General features: G+C 37.7%; 1 protein-coding gene across 1 annotated transcript; it reads left to right on the top strand.

The window, feature by feature from the left end:
• Positions 1 to 1,430: 1,430 nt before the first annotated feature.
• Positions 1,431 to 19,750, top strand: LOC100547482 (myotubularin; the record flags this gene model as incomplete). The annotated part of the gene is made up of 8 exons (XM_010715498.2): positions 1,431 to 1,565; positions 2,570 to 2,680; positions 3,506 to 3,607; positions 11,121 to 11,204; positions 12,310 to 12,459; positions 14,101 to 14,289; positions 18,364 to 18,549; positions 19,511 to 19,750. Coding segments are annotated over 8 exons (1,182 nt in total), but the record flags the coding sequence as incomplete, so codon positions are not given.
• Between the last annotated feature and the right edge of the window lie 2,681 nt (positions 19,751 to 22,431).

Below are 22,431 nucleotides of genomic sequence, written 5' to 3'. Positions count from 1 at the left end.
GGGGTGTGTGTTTTAGTGGCTTCTTCCCATAATCTGGAATGGTTTGGACTGGGGCTGAAGTTATGTTAACATGTCATGAATTAGTTTTTTCAAGTAATCACTTCAGAGGATTTTTATCACGCTTTGCAAGTAGTAATTTTTGCAGACTTTGAAATCTTTGTTTCCATATGCAGTAGGTTCTCTAATGCATAGAAATTCTAAGTCAACGTGTATCACTATTTTATAAGTGTACCAGGCAGTATGTATCTAGTGACATGAATCCATCTCAGCATTTTGAATTCAAAGGATGCCACACATACATGCCGCACAGCATGCTATTGGTATCTTGTACAGGGGTGTGCAACCTTAGCCCCAGTTGTGACTACCGCAGGTACAGCGTGATGCTTCCTTCACACAGCATGGCGTGCACTTATCTACTGCACACTTGTTTGCATTGCCATGTGGTGTTGCAATATGAAAAAGATTAATGTATTGTGGGCTGTGTTCCTTAGTCGGTACAGGCTCTTCCTGGGCTAGAGCCTTACACTCATGGAAGTTTGCTATGAGGTGTGAGAACACAACTAAAGATGTCTCTTATTTGCAAAATTGCTCCTTCCCTTCAACCCAAGTATTTGTTATATTAATTTGTAAGCCAGTCTGGCTGAGGGGAAACCAAAATGGTGATTCAAAGGAAGTACCTGTGTGTTTAATGAGGAGAGCTGGGGAGGCATGAGGATGTGGTGAAAGAATATTTGGTATGATCCTTGTGACAATTATCTCTGCTTTGGGGGAGAACACTGGAAGGATGCTTGTTGGGAAAGACAGATAAACAGTGTGAGTTAAAGAAGTGAGTGGATGAGGAGAAACAGGTTGTTTACATTGCTTCCATTAAGACTTCAGTGGAAGACTTCAGTTAGATGTGTATATTTTTGAGTAGTGTGTGTTGGTGCTCATTGTTTAACCATCCTTGCTGAAAGTGCTGATTGCCCTCCTGCAATTGATTGCCTCAAATTGAAATGTAATGGTTCTCTTCTGGATGGAGTTCCCTAAGAATGTCACAACACGAACTGCATACTGTAATGCAGGAGGATTGGTTAGAGGGCACTGAAAGATGTGATGGTATCAGCAAAAGAGTATATTTGTTCTGGGGTGGTGAAGAAACTGGTTCAGTAGTCGCAGGGAAGATTTAAATCTTGTCACTCTGTGTCCTGCCCTTTCCTACACAGTGCCAATAAAAATACCAATATAGCTGGGGAAAGCTAATGAAATCTGCTGGAGGATTTGAGGCAAGTTTATTATAAGAAACTTTCACATTTTTTTAATAATTTAAGTGGAGAAAAGTCAGATTTATTACTTTAATTCATTCAGCTTTCTTTAGAATGACTCTTATGAGTACATCTGTCTTTATTTTACTGCTGTTTAATCAATGTTTTGCTTAGATTTGACTTTTTTTCTTCCCCCAATGTTTAAGAAATGCTGCATTTCTTACAGACAAGGATGTTATTTACATGTGTCCATTTAATGGCCCCGTTAAAGGAAGAGTATACATCACAAACTATAGGCTGTACCTAAGAAGTGTGGAAAACGTAAGTAATATGCTACAACTACTTCTGAGGGATTAGTGAATTTTAAAGTCTCTTCTCTTCAACCCTGCTGCCTTTGGTTTACTTTGTGGCCAGCTCATTTGCTTTACCTTTGGCACATGTATGCTTGGAATTGCATGGGAGGCTTTTTACTTGAAATGATCTGTAACATTTGTAATAACTATATTGTAATTGTTTAATGACTGAACAGTAATTGCCTTTGTGCCACTGAGAAATCCTTACAAAAATGGATGTTCTTTGAGGTTGAGTATGTTGTAAATACATGATTTTTTTTCATGGTGAAACTACAGTTTAAGCACTTAGTGAACTGAGAACTTTACTTTTCATTTGTTGGAGCTTTTTTTGATAACTGTTCCCTTCCTGCTTGCTCTGTGACAGAGCAAAGGCAGCAACCAATGATGTGCACTACTTCTTGAAATGGCTGTCAGTAAACCACAGTTTTGATTGTCCTTTCTGCTGGAAGAACATCGTGTGGGTGGTAGGAGGAGTAGTGTGTTCAATAAGCAGCATCAGAAAAGAGAAGAAAATGTGCTTGTTGTCTATTTCTATAACACATTTAAAAAGAAAAAAAAAACAGCACACGTTTATAGGATTATTGAAGTGAGATCATTGTGGTTACAACTCACTTTTTTTTTAGTGATTTCTTCATTTTGTACTGCTTTATTCTATACGTCAATGGAGCAGGCATAGCAAGCAGAGGGAATTAGAAATATGTAACAGATGATATCTTTTTGGGTGCTGCCATATTTTCTCCTGCATACTCTGTCTTATGGCATGAAATATCCAATCGTACAAGCTATGGAAGTGATGCTCAAGGCTGTAGACCATAAAGACTTTGTAATATGTTGGAAGGGGAGACTTGATCAAACCCAGAAGCATACTTTTGCTTCCTCTTTGTATTTTGTTCTACTGTGGTATGCATAAGAACATTTTACCGAAGTTGTCTTCTCAGATTAATCCTCTCCTTACCCAAAATTTCATTGCAGGATCCAGTTGTGGTATTGGATGTTCCACTGGGTGTAATTTCAAGGATTGAAAAAATGGGAGGAGCTTCAAGCAGAGGAGAGAATTCTTATGGATTAGATATAACGTGTAAAGTAAGACTCTTCAATAATTCAATGGGAAATGAAATCTACAGATTCCTTTTCTCGCTGTTTACCTACTTACAGGAATGAGAACTGTGTATTCCTCACAGCTGAATTTAAAAACAGAACTGGACAGGGAAGTACCTTTGTATAACAGGCTACTTACTGTGGCCTCTGTGTGTGAGGGGAGGGATTGGTCTTCATTTCCTAATTGCTGTTTGACAAAAGATTTTGCACAGCAGTGGTAAGGTATTATTCCTGCACCACTTAATTATTTCATAGGATCTAAAAGTAATTAAAAAATAAAGTCTTTGAAGTCACCTCAAACAGGTTTTCTAAGCAAAAACTGAAAAGCAGATGTAATGGCTTTCTCTATTTCCTTATTCTTGCAAAAAAAAAAAATTGTTGCCATAAAAAAAAAAAGAAAGAGTTGGGGGGAGTTTCCAGTGGGTGAATCAGGGTCTTTTATTTGACTTGCTAATGGAGTATGTATGCACATACACTCACTTTTTTTCTCTGTAGTTAATGTACAGATTGTCTTCTCATCGTTAGCTTCAAAAGTAAGCAACTTGGACAGTAGTCTAGAGCAATCACTGGCAAATTTGGGTGGCTGTATGCCAAAGCAGTGCGTGCACCGCACAGAATTGATGCCACATTGTAGAATTCTTAAGCTCACTTATATTTTGTGGGATAAGAAAAAAACCTGAGCATTCACAGCAGTTTGAGGTGTGTTGCAAGCAGATTCTGAATCATATTCAGTGTGTAATACAACATTTGTCCATCAGATAGGAGTATCTTACTGCCCTGGCTCTCTTAAAGGTAATGCCTTTGTTTTAGGATATGAGAAATTTACGCTTTGCATTGAAGCAAGAAGGGCACAGTAGAAGAGATATATTTGAAGTCCTCACAAAACATGCTTTTCCCCAGTCACATAACCTGGTAAGTTATATTATTTATACTACTGAATCATCTTAATGTAGAATTGTTGCCAATTAACTTTAACTATTGGCCTACTAATGGATATCACAACTGCCTAAGAATAACAACAAGATCTGATGTCAGTATAGAGAATTAGTTATTTTGTTTTGCACATTTAGAACACTTACATCTGTGTATCTTTAAAATTATGGATACTTTATAATGTGCTTCAGGTAAACTGCTGAGCACCTCTGGTTCATGTATATATCATTGCTTAGAGCTCGCATGTTGTCCTCTCTTGTAAGGAAATCTTTTTCAGAAAAAGAAGACTTGGTAAAGCAACACCTGCTTTATTAGCAGTTACTGATGAACCGGACAGCTAATGTAGTAATGGATTTGTGGAGATTTGTTGAGGGGAAGAAAGCAACACATAACCAAACATGTCCTCTGGAAGTAGTTGAGCAGCAGTGATGTTTAGCTAACCCTTAGCTTGTTTCTTTGCTTGGTAAATCATTTTGACATTCTTTATGCTAAATTGTAAATGCTAAAATTATGCTAAATGTTAAATGTAAAATTCAGCTTACATTTTATTGGGATGCTTATATTTAGGATAATTGTATAACTTTAACAAAATATTGGAGTGTCTTCAAATGTTTAAGAACTTTTCTCAGGGAATTGTTGACTGTATGAAGCTCCAGCAACAATCTCAATTCCTTCTCCTAAGATGCACATGAATCAGTGGATAATTCTGTATAAATACTTGTAGCATTGGCCTGTATGACTGACTGACTTTTTGATATCTGATGGTCTGAAAAGGTTCTTCGTTGTTTCGAGCATTTTATATGTTGCAAAAATAAATCAATTATTCAAGTATGATTGTGGTCAGTAACTTTGTGTACATCTAGCTATAGAGAAATACAAAGCTTTATGCTTGTTTTCTGTGCTTCCATTTACAATTGGTGTCTTCAGTGAGCTGCAAGGTAGCAGAGAGCAGTGCTGTTCACTTTGGTGTAATTAAAGCTATTTGCTCTAATGAGTGAATTATTTAACCTTGAAACGTATTTCTGTTCTTAAATAAAAAATTATTATGTGTTAGAAAGTGAGAAATAAGACCAGTTTGTTTGATGATCTGGACTTTCAGGTTGTTTGTTGGAGATGTGTTTTGGCATGGCAGTGATCTGCCATCAAGCCCTGTGTATTGAACATACATCACAGATGTGCTCTATCTGCTGATTTTTAGATCTAGTGTATCAGTCTGTTATTTTCTGAAGTTCTATAATAGCATTAATAAATTACCTGGTTTCACTTCTTAAAATTTATAGGTAGTGGTTAAAGCAGAATGAACTTGAGTTGAAAGTACTGCGTTCTGCTGCTAAATGTAATATTCTGCAAGCATACTTCAAGAGTGAGTGCTGAATAGTGACCTTTTCAACTAAATTAATGCTAAAAATAAGTCCTTCTGTGTAGGAGAAGAAAACCAATTCATAGCTTAGTTCATCTTTTCAATACTCTTGTGCCTTTTGGCAGCTTAAAGCGTGAGAGGTAGAGTGGCATTTCTGTTTTCTTTTGAGGAAGAGAGCTAAGTGCTATTGAGAAAGTGGGTTAGTGTAGGTTTGGGATTGAAGCAGGGGTCCCAAGTAGTCAGAGGATCTCAGTGTCCATTTTGTGTATCCCACCAGACTCATTCTGCTTTCCAAGCTGAAATGGAAAGCTTTGTTGTCTTTGCATGGCAACCCACACTTTATGCCACTGCTTTTTACAGTAAGCAGGATATTCTTTAAGTTACAGCTGTGGACAACCTAGTTTGTCTTGACTGATGGGTAATTAGTACTGTGCTTAGATGGTCTTCAGTTGAATCATGACTTTGAAATAAAGCCTTGAACTTGCAAAGAGTTTGCTTCATAAATGAGTCTTTTAATTTTTTTAACTTCCTTTAAAGTATCTACTGACATATCACTTAGGTCAATTCCAAGATTGAGATTCTGTCAATTTCCATGAAGTGAGTGTAGAAGAATTAACTTGTAACTGGGTTAGGAGTGTCCTTTGTGAAGTAGTTTTCTGTTGCCTAACCCAAGTACAGGGTTTGGAATAACATGGTGGTAAAATGTGGACTTAAGATAGGCTTTGTCATTGAAAATATCAGTGTTTCCTGTTCTGTGGAGGTAGTGAGTAACATGGGGTAACGTGTAGTAACTCTCTACTTACTTACAAATGTGACTCTGTGGATAAGCCTTAGACTTTACGATGAGTTAAGCAAGTCTTTGACATTTTTGGTGTGCTTTCACCGTGTTTCAGCAAATAGTTGAAGTTGATCCTGCCAAAGATGAGTGTTTCTGCATGGTTGTGCATTCCTGCTGCATTTTAGTCTGTGTGAGTTTTTGAGGCTGCAGGATGAACCAGATAGGGAACTGAGATGAACAAAAGTCAAACAAGGAGAAAAAAATAAAAGGTTTACCCTGAGTCATTTCCTCAGCCTTGTTAGCTTAGCCTGAGGATGGGGGCAGGGGGCGAGGACGTCTGTAGGCGTTCTTTCACAGATGGATGTGGGTGTGCAGGGAAGATGGGACTGTCTCTTTCTGTGGCTGGTTTAAAACACGGTTTTGCTGGCTGAATGGGCGACTGGGCTGTGTGTGTCTGCCTTCTGCTTTGAATGTTCGCTAACTATTTGTGGTTCTGCAGGGAGATCTACAAAGAATAGTGCTGTGGCTTCATGTGACAGCTGGATGAGGATGGCAGCTGTCTGCTACCAAAATGCTGAGGTCTTGCTTTTTTCTGGTGTTCTGTGCTCTGCCTTCCAGCCCTGCAGTTGGTTCTTCCTTTTAGGTCATGCTGACAGTTGTATAATCACAAAGTAAGCCAGCGTAGCTGTTTTATCCAGAACAGAATGTTCTGTTTTCTGAGTTAGTTTTGTGCCATTTTTAATAATTTGAGGAGACCTGGTTTGTAATTAGAATGTGTCAGAACCAGTGCAAGGGAGGAGATGAGTGGTACAGGGCACAGGGAGGGGGAAAAAAAAACATCCTACTTCTATTTATTTTTTTAAGCAGTGTTAAGCTGGTAGTTCTGCTCAGACTACATTGTAGAACTGTATCCCAGGTCTTTGACTGTTCAGTACTGTTCTTGCTTATGCACCTCTGCAACGGAAAGGAAGTATCAGGAAAGTAAAGATTTTGATTGCTTCTGTTTTCCTCATATTGTCTGCTTCTTACCCAGATGGTGGGTAAATATAGCCTGAAACATTATTTCTGAATGGAATGTGCTTATTAATCTCAAGGTTTTGCTCTTTTACCACTCCAAAACCAGTATTTGAAAGCCAATAATAAATAACAAGTCTCTACTCAACTGTTTGTTAATCTCAGTGTTGTTCTTTGTTCAAACTCGCAGAAGCTTGTTCTTGGCTCTCCAGTTTTAGCATAGGCCAGGTTGACTAACATAATACCTAGCAGCTCATCTGACTCACAGCTTAGTTGATGTGGAACAAACAGATGCTGTTCACAGTCCTATCGTGCATTTGCAATCTTATGATAACTGGAAGAAAATCCTTGCTGAAATAGTGGTTTTAAACATTTTAAAACACAACAAACAAAACAAAACAAAAAAACCATAAAGCAATGTTATGCATCTATAGTACCCTACAGAATGTGAAATATATTTAGCCTCTGTCGTTCCGTTTCTGAATAGCAGCTGCTTCACTTCCTGATCTTATCTTGAAGCTACATCACCTTTTTTAATAGATTATACATCATGGTAATACCTACACAATATTTATTGATTTCTAACCTTGTGAGTTCTGTGGGATTGCTGGTTTTGATGAGAGACACCGTAGATGTCTGTCTGTCTGTCTGACTTCCAGCTCTTGTTCTGGACATAACTAATTCTCCCAGTAAATTCCAAGTGCCTGAGAGTCAGATTGTGTTCTTATTGGATCTGTAAGGATGATTTTGGGGTAGCAGTGGGACAGGGCCTGTCTGATGGAGCCCCAAAAAATGTCTTGAGGCTTCATTCTGAATGTCTCAGCACAGTCTCAGTGTAATAATGGTAAGGTTACCATTTCTCAGAAATTATATTAAATATGTGAACACTACAACATCTTAGTTTTCAGATGAGCAGGTAGAATGCAGCCAGCTGAGATGTAGTAATGACATGCCTAAGTGGAGGACACTGGTACCTTTGTTTTCAAACACACTGAGAAACTGTCAGCTTTTTCACTAAGCTAAAGCCTTGTGGTTTACTTAGGAAAAGCATAAACTGGTAAATTAGAAGTAGGGAGGGGAAAAAGTCATCTTCCCATGTTTAACTCTTGTTCTTCTCTTTTGCTGTATAAAGATCAGTAAACACTCATAAGTTGTATGTTATGTTTATGTATTATAATTTTGTAAGTGAACACCTAACTACTTGTAGGCCCACTGCCCAACTGCACTCAGGTGGCAGCTGCTCTCTCCTTCATCTCACAGAACTGCATTGTGTTGTGTTTTTTTTTGTGAAAAATGGCAATGATAAAGTTGATTGTTGCAGGCAAGTACTTGGGCTGTAGCAGGACTGGAAAAGAGAGTGTATGTGTTGAAGTTGTGGGTTAGCACCTGCAAGGAAGTAAACAGAACTATTTGCACTGTGAGGCTTGAAAAGTAGCTTACAAAAATTGTTACATGCTTGAAAGTCTTTTTTCTTTAACTGAAGTGTCTTCTGCTTTTAGACTATGGATTTGCAATGAAATCCCAATTTTAATTATATACAAACATATTTTAATCTGATTTTTACAAAATCTTATTGTGGTGGTGTTTTTACTAGCTACAGATATTGATTAGTCTGCCATCACACAGTTGTTCTAAGTAGTGATTTAATATGCTTTTTTTTCCTACCTCTTTATTTCTTCTTTCCATTTCTCATGGTAGCTGAAAAAAACCACAACAGAAACTGATCTCTTCTGTTCAGTGAGTGACTTTCAGCAGTAACCAGATTAACTGTATGGAACACAGTGTAGCATACTGCATAGAGCTTTTAGTTGCAACGTAGTCAACCCTTGCAAAGAAAAATCATTTTTAGTCTCTAGGGTTTTAAATGCTGTAATGTTTCTAAAGTACTGTTCTTGGTGGATGGACTTATTCGGGAGGTCTTTCTCAGATTTGCTCAATTGAAAATGTGAGTCCAGACTTTGCTCCATGTGCTTTCACGTGCCTTCTAGTTCCTGGTTGTTTGCTAGCAGGTTTTTGGTGGATGATGCATGCTCCTGACTATTGTATTTTCTTAAGCGACTGGAAGAATTTGCACAACCTGGAATGTAAGCAGAACCAATAAAGCTTAAGTATCAAATTTAATAGTTGTGGGTTCTTTGATTCTGCAAGTGCTTGTAGAATGTTTGGTAAAGTTGCAGTAGCTAAGTGTTTTATGTAAGAAATGCTGGACATACAGGACAGTGCTCTCTTGGAAAGTATTCTGTCAGTTCCCTCCTCATGTATAATAAATTTAATCTTGTTGTTTAGAAGGTGAGAAGTTTCCTTTTGATCTCATGTGGGCAGTTTTGTGGCTGAGATGAGCAGCATAGCTGCTGCTAGTTTGATTTTTTTTTTTTTCCTGTAAAATCTGCCGTGTAAGAGCCATTGTAGTGGACTGTAATTAACACGTGTTTTATGTATCAGAGATTAAGCAGGGTAATTTGTGAATTGTCACTGAGAAATCGCAGTGAGCAGCAGCTTAAATAACATGCATGCCTTTGAGACATCTTTTAAGTCATCTGTTGTTATTCCAGTTTTTCTGTTTTCTTTGTAAGTTTCTCCTTCGTCTCTCTGGTTTCCTGGTGAATTCTTAGCATAGTTCCTATTTGGGATGTAGCAAATTCCTTTGGGGAGGAGAGGATGGTTCTTTCGTGAAACTATTTATTAACAGTTGAGTTAATCAGTTGCACTACAGCTGTAGACAGCATTACTCCTGTCTTGCTGTATTTCTGGTTTGCAGTTAATTTTTTTTTTGCAGTTTTTCTGCTTGCTTTCTTTTAATGAAGTATTTTTTCTGATGCAGTCAATGTCTACTTTTTCCTTTTCCTTTCTTCATCTCTTCTTCCAGCCCACTTGACAGCAGGATACTTGACCAGAGGAATCTAATATTCACTTACAAACAAGGTGTCAATCTTTAAGTGAGGGAAACCTTCTAGAAGATTCAAATTCAGAATGCTATGTTCACTTTTAGAAGCTTGCCAGGGAGTGTATTTGCTATAAAATAGTGATTTTATTTTAGAATTCTAGCAGAATTCTAAAGAATTTTAACTTCATGTTAAAATGCTTGCTGGCTTGCAGTATGAGGGGAAAACTTCCCTTCAGAGGGATTGTTTTGTATTTTGATTAAAACTATGTACTGTTTAAACTTACTAGGCTAATGAGAATTGCTGTAAGCCATTGCTACTGCCTTCATAAAATCTAAAGAAACCCCTATGTGCACCTGTGGTGCATTTGTGAAGCATTGCATAAGGATGTGATCATGGCACCTTAAACCATGTGGCTCTTTCTGCTTCTTTTTGCTACATTTCCTGTACTTCTTATCTGTTCAGGTCAGCTCCTGCGCAAATGATGCACAGTTCTGGGATGTTCTGTTCAGCATTTAGTTGTGTTGTTCAAATTATGAGGGGCTCTCAAATGCTTTCTGTGTTTCTCTGTTAGCTCGGGACAGCAAATGCTTTTCTGCTGTGTTTTGCAACAACTTAGTTTCATGCTCCAGTTGGCATCCAAAGAATTCATAAGCTATGAAAATATTTTTTTTTTCAGTGAGGGAGATTCCTAAAATAAACACTGCTTTGGTTTCCATGATAAACTGTAAAAACAAACCAAGCAAAAAGGGATTAGTTAGTGCAGCCTGCTTGGGAGAAGGAGAAATGAGCTCCAAGGTATGAGGAAGTTGTTAGAATCCTGAGTAACGATGCTGTGTTTTATAAATGAGACTGGAGAGTGGCAAAAGCAGGAGAAAAGTGAAAGTAGGTGGAACCCACCACCAGCATACTTGGTTTCAGTTTCACTGGCATCTTTTTAATCTTTATGGAGTGTTACAGCAAATAAGATTTCAGGTAGTAAGAATCAATTGGAGATGGAGTGTAATATGCTTGCTGCTTTCAATTTAGAATCTAATACTTTAAGTAGTAATTGCCTCTGCACCTGTTGGAGAAATCTTGATGAGAAGACAGCATTTTATTTACAGAGGATATGAAATACGAGGAAGAAACTAATATAAGCTATTTTAAAACTCTCGACTCCTGAAAATAAACAAAAAAATCCGACTGTTTACGCTTTGTAATTTTTTAGCACTTTTTGTCATTTCTACTTTTTAAGTACTACCACACTTCTGCTATTTCATTAATGTGTTTGCATTGTTTCTTATTTCTTGCTTTTTACTTTGCAGTCTTTTGTATCAAATTTAAGTGGGGTAGAGTGAGGCTGGTGAGGAAGTTGACCCTGTTTCATGGTGGACATTAGGGTGTAACTGACGATGAGCCTTTGTATTTGTCATCTTCAGTTACTTTGGTGTAACAAGCTTCTTTTGCATCCTACAGCTTTTTTTTGCCTTTGCAAATGAAGAAAAGTTCTCTGAGAACGGATGGATGGTGTACAATCCAATGTCTGAATACAGAAGACAAGTGAGTTATTTAAGTCACATTTGCCTGGTCCTTACGTATCAGAAACCTTGCATAGAAGAATTATTTATTTTTTTTTTTAGATTCCTCTTTTGGAGTGGGGGGAGCTGAGAATTGGAGGAAGTAGAAATGCAAGAAAAAAAAACTCTGGTAGAGTTAGGATTAAAATGAAAAGAATCTCATAGGAAGATCAGGGTTTGCTCTTTGAAAGAAGTTGTATTAATACTACTTACAATGTGCCTCTTAAGCAGATTGGGGGGGTGGGGGAGGGTGAAAGTGACAAGTATGCAGCTGAGGTGTCCTGAGTATAAATTTGATTTTTATCTGATTCTTCCAGAGTATAATAATAATAATTTCAAAAAATCTTTACAGAAAAAGCAATGCTTAAATAAGTGACTTATGCCTGTGAGTATTCTGCCTTGCTCTTAAAATGGTTGTGGAAAAACATTAGCGAAACAGGATGGCATTTAATTTTGTTTAACTTGTGTAATAGTCTTAGTATTGGATGATTGATTTTTGTTTTTTGCTTTAAATACTACAGTAAGAATGTCCTTTCTTTTCATTTCTCTCTACAATTTTTAATGGGATAAGACGTATCCAGGCTTTCACATGATCTATTTGGTTCAAGGTAGATTCCCAAAACCTCAAAAAAGTTGAAATAAAAATGCCTGCCCAAACTCCGTTATATATGCATATGAGGTGAGCTGATCAGTCTTTCTCAATTTCCTGAGTGCTGTTTGTGAAATACCTTACTGAGCAGACTGACTAAATGTTATTTCTTACATTCAGGGCAGCCTTCCTACTGTTTTTTTTTAATAGAAGGTAGTATCAGACTACAAGGAAGAAAGACTGAGATCAGACTTCTTCCCTCCCTCTTCTCAGGGCCATAATCTCTTTTCAGCAGGCAAAATAGAAAGCCAGTGCTTTGAGGGAGAAGAGAGAGTAATTTTCTTTCCCCAGTCCCATCTATTGTTTTGAAGCAGTGCTATAGTTGGGTTACACTGGGAGCTTGTTGCCACCATGTGGCTGTAGTAACATCATGAAGTTAGAGGACAGATCCCTTAGTTGTGCAGTTGAATACATGCTGAAAAATTGTGCTCCCTTTTAGGGACTCCCTAATGAACGATGGCGAGTAACATTTATTAATGAACATTATGGACTGTGTGACACGTATCCATCGCTCCTTGTAGTGCCATATAATGCAACAGATGATGACCTCAAGAAAGTGGCGGCATTTAGATCCCGAAATAGAATTCCGGTGAGTATTAATGCATGATGAAACTGCCTTACAGCATAGCTAGATTTAAGCATGCAGCCAAACAGCATTTTGCTGAACATGATGCAGAGAATGTTTCTTTTGGAAATGATTACAATAAAGTAGCTTTGATTGGCTGATGATTTTTTTTCTTTACTATTTGAAGCTAGTGTGATGGCCAAGGCCCATTTCTGTTATTCCCCATGACAATCATGTGTTCCAACTCATTGGCTTTAACTTGACTTGTCTAGTAACAACTGCCAGTGTTGCAGATTCCCTTTTCTTAATGAAGTATGAGCCTAGGATAGTCATCTGTACTAGCTTATTGCTATTGTTGGAGGCACATTATATGTGACAGCACATGTTATCCTTCTCATGGGTAAGCAGTGCATGGCATTTAAAGTTCCAATGGTCGGCCCTGAAACAAGACCTCATGCATAGTCTCTATAGTGAGTTCTTGGGCTTCTTAGTCCTGTCTAATTTTAAATTGGGCTGTAGAATGTAAGGTTAGACTCTTTAGACTCTTTGGGTATGTTTCTGTAACTAAAATACTTTAAGAAACAAGAATTTTTTTATAGCAGCTTTTTACAGAACTGTAGAAAATATTTTCTACATTTTTTTTTTTATTATTTTTACAGTCTCTTCTCTCTAATGCTTCAATTTGACAAACATGCAGGATGTGTTAAGTTCCTGGTACCAGAAAGCTGTCTTGAATCTCAGTTAATGTCAAGCAAAACAAAAATAGTAAATATTTATTGGATTGTATTTGCTGACAAGCTAGGATTATAATATATTTTTACTGTATATATGTGCATATATGTTACACACATACACAGATTATAGATGGTAAAGTACACTATTTCATTTTGTGTATGTATATATAGTATATGTATATAGTTCTTAAAACCTGGCTGTTGATCTCTATCTCAAAATGCATGTCAGGGCTTTTACACAGCACTTACAGTTAGAATAATTTCCTTGCTAATAATAATTTTACTCATCAGGAAGTCTACAATCATGTTAATCCTCACACATTTTGTTTCTAGACATGCAACTAAAGTTTATTTCAGGAGTGAATGCTTCTGAAAGATTTTTTTTTTTCTTCTCATGTTCTTTCACCCTTTAAACTTTGTCAGATTGGGTGAGAATATTCTTTCTTAATAGATCACACAGGTAAACTGTTGTCCGCTTCTTAGAATGCCCGTCTTTAATTTCTTGCATGGTTAGAATCCATTCCTAGGGCTGCAAAGCAGTGAAGGCAGCAGTCACTGTGCCTCAGAATCCCTTCTTTGTAAAGGGGGCTGAGGAACAAAATACACCTCAAAGACAATGGGAAACATTCAAACTACTGCAGGAAGGTCTCAGCATTAATTGCACAAGTTAAAACACATAGGAAAAATGTGCTTGTAAAATCTAATGCATTTACCTTCAGTGAAAGTTAAATATGTAAAAGAATGAACTCTTTTAGAGTGTATTAAATTTTATGAAACTTGGGGAAATTAGAGATGTTTGGGAACTAACTTTTGGAGAAACAAAGTACGACTAGTTAGTTTTTACATTACCTATATTTAAGGAATGTGATTTTTAAGTTACAGCTTGTAGTGAAATTTATTTCTTTTAATATGTTTCTGGGGATGTAACTAGGTTCTATCATGGATTCATCCAGAGAATCAAGCTGTTATCATGCGCTGCAGTCAGCCCCTGGTTGGAATGAGTGGGAAGCGAAATAAAGACGATGAAAGATACCTTGATATCATCAGAGAGGCTAACGGACAAATCTCAAAGCTGACCATCTATGATGCTAGACCCAATGTCAATGCAGTTGCAAACAAGGTAATCAGATTGCTTAGTAGCATTACTTGTGAAGGAGGATGCAGTGGGGACTTAGTTTCAAGTTTTCTTTGAAGAGGTTTTTCAAAACAGCAAAAATCTTACTGTAGATAAATTTACATAATCAAAATAATGAGGCTTAAGACCATGAAAAAACATGGGTGCCTAAAGTAGGTCATGAGTAGGGTTTTAAGACCATATATGGATTTCAAGACGCTCTACCCTGTGTTATTAGACAAGCATACCCTTGTATCATCTGAGTAAATTCTATCCTGAAAAAGCTGTATATAAAGCGAATTTCATTAGTAAGCATTCTTTTGTTTGGTTCTTCTTAACCATTGCACAAACCACTTCAGACTTATCCAAGCATGCAGCAAATAAAGAGAAAGTGATCATTAACATTTGATTTACACTCTAAAGAGTACGGGCATAATCCTGAATACTGGGATTCTTCCATAGGTACCTGTTGATGATAAGTGCAGTTACAAAAAGTACTTCCATTTGACAAAGTGATTGTTCAAATCTGTAATCAAATCCTAAATGGGATCAGAATGAAAGGTGTCCCTGTAACTTGTTTTCACCTCCAGCCCTCCTACCCCACCCTGGTGAGGTCTAGATTGTTCAGGCATGATCAGATAATGCCAGTCAGTGTTATATTTGCCATAAAGCACTGCAGGCATAATTGTGCTCCATGTTTATATAGAAACTCTAATTGAGCTGTGGAAGTGAAAGGCACGAATTTATTTCTCTTTCTTCATATGTCAATGTACCTGCTTCCCTCTCAGCTACTGTTATAGTCTTGAAGGACTTCTTGAAGTCCTTGACTATGACTTAGGTGTCGCAGTGGGTGGAAGACTTAACATGATTCAGCAATGTGTGCCTGCAGCACAGAAGGCACCAGCAGGGCAAGGGAGGTGATAGTCCCCTCTTCTCTGCACTCCTGAGGGCGTCTGGAGCACTGTGTCCAGGCCAGCTGAGGAAAGATGAAAACCCCTTTTGGAGAGGGTACAGAGGAGGACCACAAAGATACTCAGAGGGCAGGTGTACCTCTTTTGTGAGGGCAGGCTGCAGGAGCTGGGCTTCTTCACCCTGGAGAAGAGAGGGCTCCAGGGAGACCTCATCACAGTTTTCCAGTACTTAAAAAGCTTATAAACAGGAGAGAGAAAGTGACTTTTTACACAGTCTGATAGTGTTAGGACATAGAGGAATGGTTTTAAGCTAAAAGAAGGGAATTTAAATTAGATACTAGGAGGAAATTCTTTACTCAGAGGGTGGCGGATCCCTGGTGCTGCTTCCAGAGCTGTGGGTGCCCATCCCTGGAGGTGCCCAAGGCCAGGTGGGCCCTGGGCAGCCTGAGCTGGTGCCTGGATGAGTGGTTGGCAGCTCTGTCTGCAGGAGGTCGGAAATGGATGATCTTTGATGTCCCTTCCAACCCAAGCTGTTCTATGATTCTACAGTAGTCTGTTATCGAATAAACTTCAGGTGCAAGTGAAGAGATCAAGCTCTGGTACTTACTAGTGAATTGTGATTCTGCCTGCAAAAGCAGGAGACAAGTGAGCTCAAGAAGGCTTGAGATCTCAGTGAAATGGTGAGTTTGCCTGTTTGGGAGAGAAGGAATTCTAACTTCTGAATAGGTTTTTTTTCTGGCACAAAATAAATATTAATGAAGTGGAATGAATCTTCAGTGTTTGTACTCAGAATATTAGGAAAAGAACTTGTCTGCCACTTGTCTGCCTCTAGGAGGCTTGTATGTAACAAACGTTAAGTTGCATACAATTAAAGAAGAAAAATAATTTTAGATTTTGCTCTGTTACTTAAACACAAATATATACCTTTACAGCCCTCTTCTCTGTAATTGAGGATACGGTGCCTTCAGTAACTAATAAGGGTTGTTTTGCTTCTGAAAGAATGTATGATGTGTTCTGTCCTAGGGTTGTTTAGCCAGATTTTAAATTGATAGGTTATGTTTTGAGGGTATGTCAATTGCTCGTGTTTTACTCTACAAATGGCATTATATTCTGAATAGTGAGGTTTTTTTGGTAGAACAAAGCATCACCTTCCTGGTTAGAGCCTGGTAACCCAGTTTGCCTTGTGGAAGGAATGTCACTTCTTGTAATTAACTTCTTTTTTTCTCCAGTTCTTAGAGAAACTTAAACACTTACTCTGGTTGCTTCAAAGATGTTTTATGGCCAAGCTTTCTACATTTATGCTTCTTATTGAAGATTTGTGCATAGTTTTCAACTTTTTAAAGTGGTCTGTATATTTCACCCCTGTATTTTAACTAAAACTCCTGATGTAGCTGAGTATGAAACATTATATATTAGCGCTGAAATCTGTAGGGTGCATTTCTGGATCTGAGAGACAATGACTTAAAGTGTAAGGCTGTGTTGATCTGGACTGGAAAAAAAAAGGTTTTTTTCATTAGCTGTGAATATTAGTCTCAGCAAAATCTTGCTGTGCAGTATTTATGCCTTTGTCTTCTCAGTACATTATTGGTCAGAATTGAATAGTATGGAGGAATTGCTGCAGTCCTAATGCTGAAATTACAATCATTCTATACTTGTGCTTCAGGATGCTCAAAGGAAAGAGATAAATGGTTATTGCTTCCTTTAGCAGAGAGCCTTGTAACTCTGAGAATATCCACACCTCTGTGGGAGGAGATGGAGAGCATAGAAGAGGGATGTGATGTGACTGAATAGAAATGTAGGTGGTACTGATGGGAAAAGGCTGTACTTTAGGTTGTTGTCTGATGTGTAATTGGTAGCAGTAATGGCTTATAAACACAGTAATTATTTACCACAATTAATGGCATGGCACGTCTTTCCTGTCTGTAGGAAACACTTTGATTTTGCAGCTACCTTCAGAAGATCTCATCTGTGGTAATGTCCTAAAATAAGTGTGGTTTTTGTCCTTCCTTTGTCACCGTGTGCATCCTCTGCTATGGTGGTGAAGAAACACTTTGAGAGAGCAGCAGTATAATAGACTTTTTTTTGATTATGTGATTCTTCAGTTTCTTAATGATCTAATATGTAGTCTCCAATAATAAAAAATGATGGTAGGAAAGTTAGTTTAAAGTAAACTTCAATATTTTTATTTCTTAAAGGCTGATGCTAATATTCTTAAACTTAATTCTTAAATTTAGCTTATTCTTAACCTCAAGTAAACTCTAAAATTTAGTTCTACTTGGCCAAACATCTTACTGTTTTTATGTATTTCAGTATCAGTTCAACTTTAATATTTAATAACTAGACAGTGTAAGCACAATGAAGATTTATTTTTATAGCAAATTTGCCCTGGAAAATGTAAGATTTGCTCTTGTTTAAATTACTGGTGTACAGAAGTAGAAAAATCCTTTTGATTGAATTTCTGTCTAGTTAGCATAGAAACAAAGATATCAGCAATTTTATTCCCAGAAAGTGCTGATCTAGTATGTTACAAGTAACTGCAGCTCTGTGTGATGTATTCCACATTTTAATTTAACCTTTATTCTTTGCCAGAGAAGAAAGTTGATTTCTTTTGTATTCAGAATCCTAAGTTTGCTTAATCTCTTGTGGGAAAAGTAAACAGAAATGAAGAAAAACTATTGACGTTGTAATGTTTGTCAAGGAGAACCTGTTTCCACAATGAGCCTTAAGAGTAAGAAGGAAGGTACAAATGTCTTCTATTCTGAAAGCACTCTGAGTCATGACTGATGCAACACCAGCCCACTGTACTTAACCTGGCAACTTCAATCTTACTCAAAGGCTTCCAGACCCAATGGTATGAACAGCTTCCCTTTTTAGGGTAACTCCCTGAGGTTTTGGAGGGACTGAGGGTAGTTTGAATGTCTTTCTGGTCATCTACTATATACTTACATATTTTGTCTTCCTGCAGGAATGGAAGCATTGTGTTTTCTGCAGCATTTGCTCTTCCAGAGCTTTCAACTGAGACTGGTGTTTTAAGCAAGCAAACAACTAAGTGAAATTATACTTCCTTTTCTAGTTAGGCAACAAAGTATCCATCCATAGTTCCTCTGTTAAAGGGCAGCTATAACAGTGTGTGTATGACTGAAGTTTCTTTTACATCTCTTGTTTTTAGGCCACTGGGGGGGGTTATGAAAGTGAAGATGCATATCCCAATGCGGAGCTTTTCTTCTTGGACATTCATAATATTCATGTCATGAGGGAATCGTTGAAGAAGCTGAAAGACATTGTTTATCCTAACGTGGAAGAGTCACACTGGTTGTCAAGTCTGGAATCAACCCACTGGTTAGAACATATAAAGGTGATTTTTAGCTGTTTCTTTGACATGTTTGTTCAAACACAATTTATCTGTCTTCCTTTTTATTAAATTTCAAAATAGTGTGTGTTTTGTATCATCTTGAACTACAAAAACCAGCATTACTCAATTTTGGCTTGCTACTGAATTTTGGATCCTATTAACCCAAAAAAATGCAGAAAGCCACTTTGTCTTGAAGTATGTTATGAGGTCTAATAACTTACCAACAGTAAGAGAAGATTAACATTTATCAGCCTCATGTCAGACATCATTCTTTAATAATTAAAAGAATGCATTGTCAGTCTGATTGTCTGTACATGTGAGAACTGATTTATTTTGTTAGCAATAAAGGATAAAACAAACTGAATTTATTTGGAAATTTTCTATTTTCTTTTAGCTAAATAAAGTACTTATTTACTAATTGAACTTTGAACTTCTTGCATCAAGTACAGCTGTGCAGAATTATTAGAGCATTATGTAATGAATCCTACTTAACATTTTCATTTTAAGTTAATATTTGAAAAATAAGCCTATTAGAAGGGTAGAAGTGCCTTTTTCTAACAATTGAGATACATCAGTAATTTAGTTCAAAGGGAAGAGCCAAATGAAATACAAAGTTTTTAGAGAATAATTCCAATGGTAAATCCTCTCTTTCTTTTAAAAAAGAAGCTTATGTTCTTCAGTTTATCAAGGTTACTGTTTTCTGTCCCATTTTTTAAGAATTTCCTGTGAGATAAATTAGATCTTACTGAGGCATTAGGGAACCAATCTGTTCCTCTATTTTTATACAATAAATTTACTTTATCTCCTAGAAGATTCTTTTCTTTTCCAGTTAATTACACCATGCTCTGTAGGTCTTTTAATGGAAAGAGTATCAGTGTAGATACTCTCTAGATAAAAAGAAATCAATTTATTTTTGTTAGAATGATGACGCTGATCTCCTTTGTTGTCTGTTCCTCTTTGTTAGCTTGTCTTGACAGGAGCTATTCAAGTGGCAGACAAGGTATCCTCAGGAAGGAGCTCTGTGCTGGTTCACTGCAGTGATGGCTGGGACCGAACAGCACAGCTGACATCACTGGCCATGTTGATGTTAGACAGCTACTACAGAACAATTGAAGGGTTTGAAGTTCTGGTGCAAAAAGAGTGGATAAGCTTTGGACACAAATTTGCATCGGTAAGAACTGGAAGATAATTGCAAGGGCCATGCTACATTAACATTATATAATGTTTCTGATGTTGAACTACTCGTTGTGGCGAGGTAGGATAATTCTTCTCATTTGGAGGGATTCTGACTTAAAACATATCTAAGTAAAAATGAACAGAGCTTTTTTGTTTGGAACCTGTTTGGTTTTAATCATTCACGTCCTGTGCAGCCTTTGGAAAATGCAGAATTGCTCGTGTTACTGAGTCGATTGAACAGAGAAAACAAGAATGCAGAAAAATGGAGTGGGTTCCCCGGGGCAGTGTTTGTCAAAGCTTCCTGGAGTTCACAAAGTTTGGATGACACTGTCAGACATAGCATTTGAATTATGGGTTAGGCCAGGAGTTAAACTTGATGATCCTCATGGGTCCCCTCCAGCTGGAGATACTATGATTCTGTGGTGGCCTCCCAGCCATTTCAGAAAAAAATAAAATTGGGTTGGGATTTGAGGCTTTTTTCCTACCACCATCCCTGCTTCCACCACGTCTGGACTACTGTAAATGTCATGGGAGGCAGATGAACAAGTCTGAGCAATGCATTGGGTGATGTTTTCAATACTTCTTCTCAAATGTTCTAGAAGTTGTCAGAATAGATCTAAAAAGGCTGGTAATGTCAACTCTAGTTCTGTTCTGTCTTTACTAGGTATTTAGAAGATAAGGGGAAATTGTAGCTGTAGGTATTCAGCCTGTGTGTAAAGCAAAGTCTAGGGCACTGGTATGTTAGGAAACTTTTCAGACTCTTAGTGCAACTTCTCAAATTTGGTGCTAACCTTATTAGCAGGAGATCTTTATGAGGGATCTGGGGAAGCAAAATGGCTGGCAGGGGGGGTGTGCTGTGTTACAGAGACAGGAAGCATAAGTTGGTAGGTGTAACATGTTGGTTCTGAGCCTTGGAATTGCAAGTGAGAAGTTTCCACACCTTCAGTAGAATTTGTTTACACAGATTATTTTGTTCTTTGTGGGATATTCTAAAGGTATTACTTACTGTTGCTAAAATGAGGAAAATGGGCAATCTAAAAAAAAATCAAGAAATGGAAAAATATACCTCTGGGTGTATTTCATGCCCATTTTACATTTACAGGAGTGTCTCAGTGATTTGAAAATTCATGTATTGCTACTGAGCATGAATCACTTCAGCATTTAAGCATGCTTAAAAGTTGCAGCCATCTTTGATTTGATGTTCTAAAGGTGCTTTAGAAGCTTGAGGCTTTAGGAAATTTGCATTTTGGTTGTTGTGAATATCAGCTGTAATCCAGTTTTCTACGTACTTACCTGCATCTTCTAGTGGTGATGTTAGGTAAACCTTTCAAGTGTTCTGCGTTGGTGTAGCCACAAGAAGCACTGGCCTGTTTTTTTTTTTTATTCTAGTTATGTTTTATCTTGTAGCTGTAAAATATTAGTCATAATGCAGATAAAGTGAGACTGTGTCACTAGGAGATCTGTAGCTTAGTGCATATTGTTATGATTTAATGCTAAGCTTAAAAAAAGTGTTCTTCACCATTATGAATAAACTTGAATCACCTAGAATTCTGTATTAAACCGTTAATTTTAGTTTGGGTAATCAGAGCAGTCTTTTTCTCTCAACAGAAAACATTTTTCTTCTACTAGTTAAGTAGGACTTTTAGACCCGTTCCAAGTAAGTAGTTCAGTCTTCTGGGTCATCTCTGACTAACTGGCAGAATGAGGTGATTTCAATAGCCTGACTCTGCTAACAGTAATTTAATGGTTTCATTTTCTCAACTTGCTCACTGAAGTAGTACTCGTTGGAAATGGTTAAAGCAACTCCCCTTACCTGTGTGCTGTTTTCTGGCACTACTGCACATTTTGATTTGATATGTATTTTGATATATATTTGATTATATATTTTGAGACATAAGGCTCAGGGTTAGTAATAGCTTATAAACTCCTATTTGGTTACTGTGTATGTGCTTCTTTTTTGGAGTATCTATGGAATAAAAACTCATAATGCAACCAGGAAATATTTTGTTTATACATGCTGTGCATTGGTTTGGTAGTTGTTAGATGGAACTGAGATCCAGTAGTGAGAAGTGGGTATTTCAGTGACTGAAACAAGTTAGCTGATAGAAGGCTTCAGGTTACCAGAGTTGCAGTTTGGATGCTGACTAGTTAATTCTTGATGATATCTTCTATCTAATGAAGCACATACGTAGTTCTGCTGTGGGAAAAGGATCCCCTATTGCAGCTTTTCTGTGTGTAGTGAATGTACTGCAGTATCCAGCTTGCAACATAACTTGCTAAGTGGAAAGTTATTGTTCTAATAATGAATTCTATCACAGAATCACAGAATTGTAGGGGTTGGAAGGGACCTCTAGAGATCATCGAGACCAACCCCCCTGCCAAAGCAGGTTCCCTACACCAGGTCGCACAGGTAGGCGTCCAGGCGAGACTTGAATATCTCCAGAGAAGGAGACTCCACAACCTCCCTGGGCAGCCTGTTCCAGTGCTCCGTCACCTCACCGTGAAGAAGTTCTTACGCACATTCGTGCGAAACTTCCTATGCTGCAGCTTATGTCCTTTTCCCCTCGTCCTGTCTCCACGTACCACTGAAAAGAGACTGGCCTCACTACTATGGCCGCCACACCTCAGATATTTATAAACCTGGATCAGGTCCCCTCTCAGTCTTCTTTTCTCAAGGCTAAACAGACCCAGTTCACTTAGCCTTTCTTC

This window comes from Meleagris gallopavo, chromosome 9 (assembly GCF_000146605.3).
Source record: "Meleagris gallopavo isolate NT-WF06-2002-E0010 breed Aviagen turkey brand Nicholas breeding stock chromosome 9, Turkey_5.1, whole genome shotgun sequence".
In the NCBI taxonomy this organism is placed as follows: Eukaryota; Metazoa; Chordata; class Aves; order Galliformes; family Phasianidae; genus Meleagris; species Meleagris gallopavo.
Note: the sequence above shows the minus strand (reverse complement) of the source record. Positions and strands in the feature narration are given on the sequence as shown.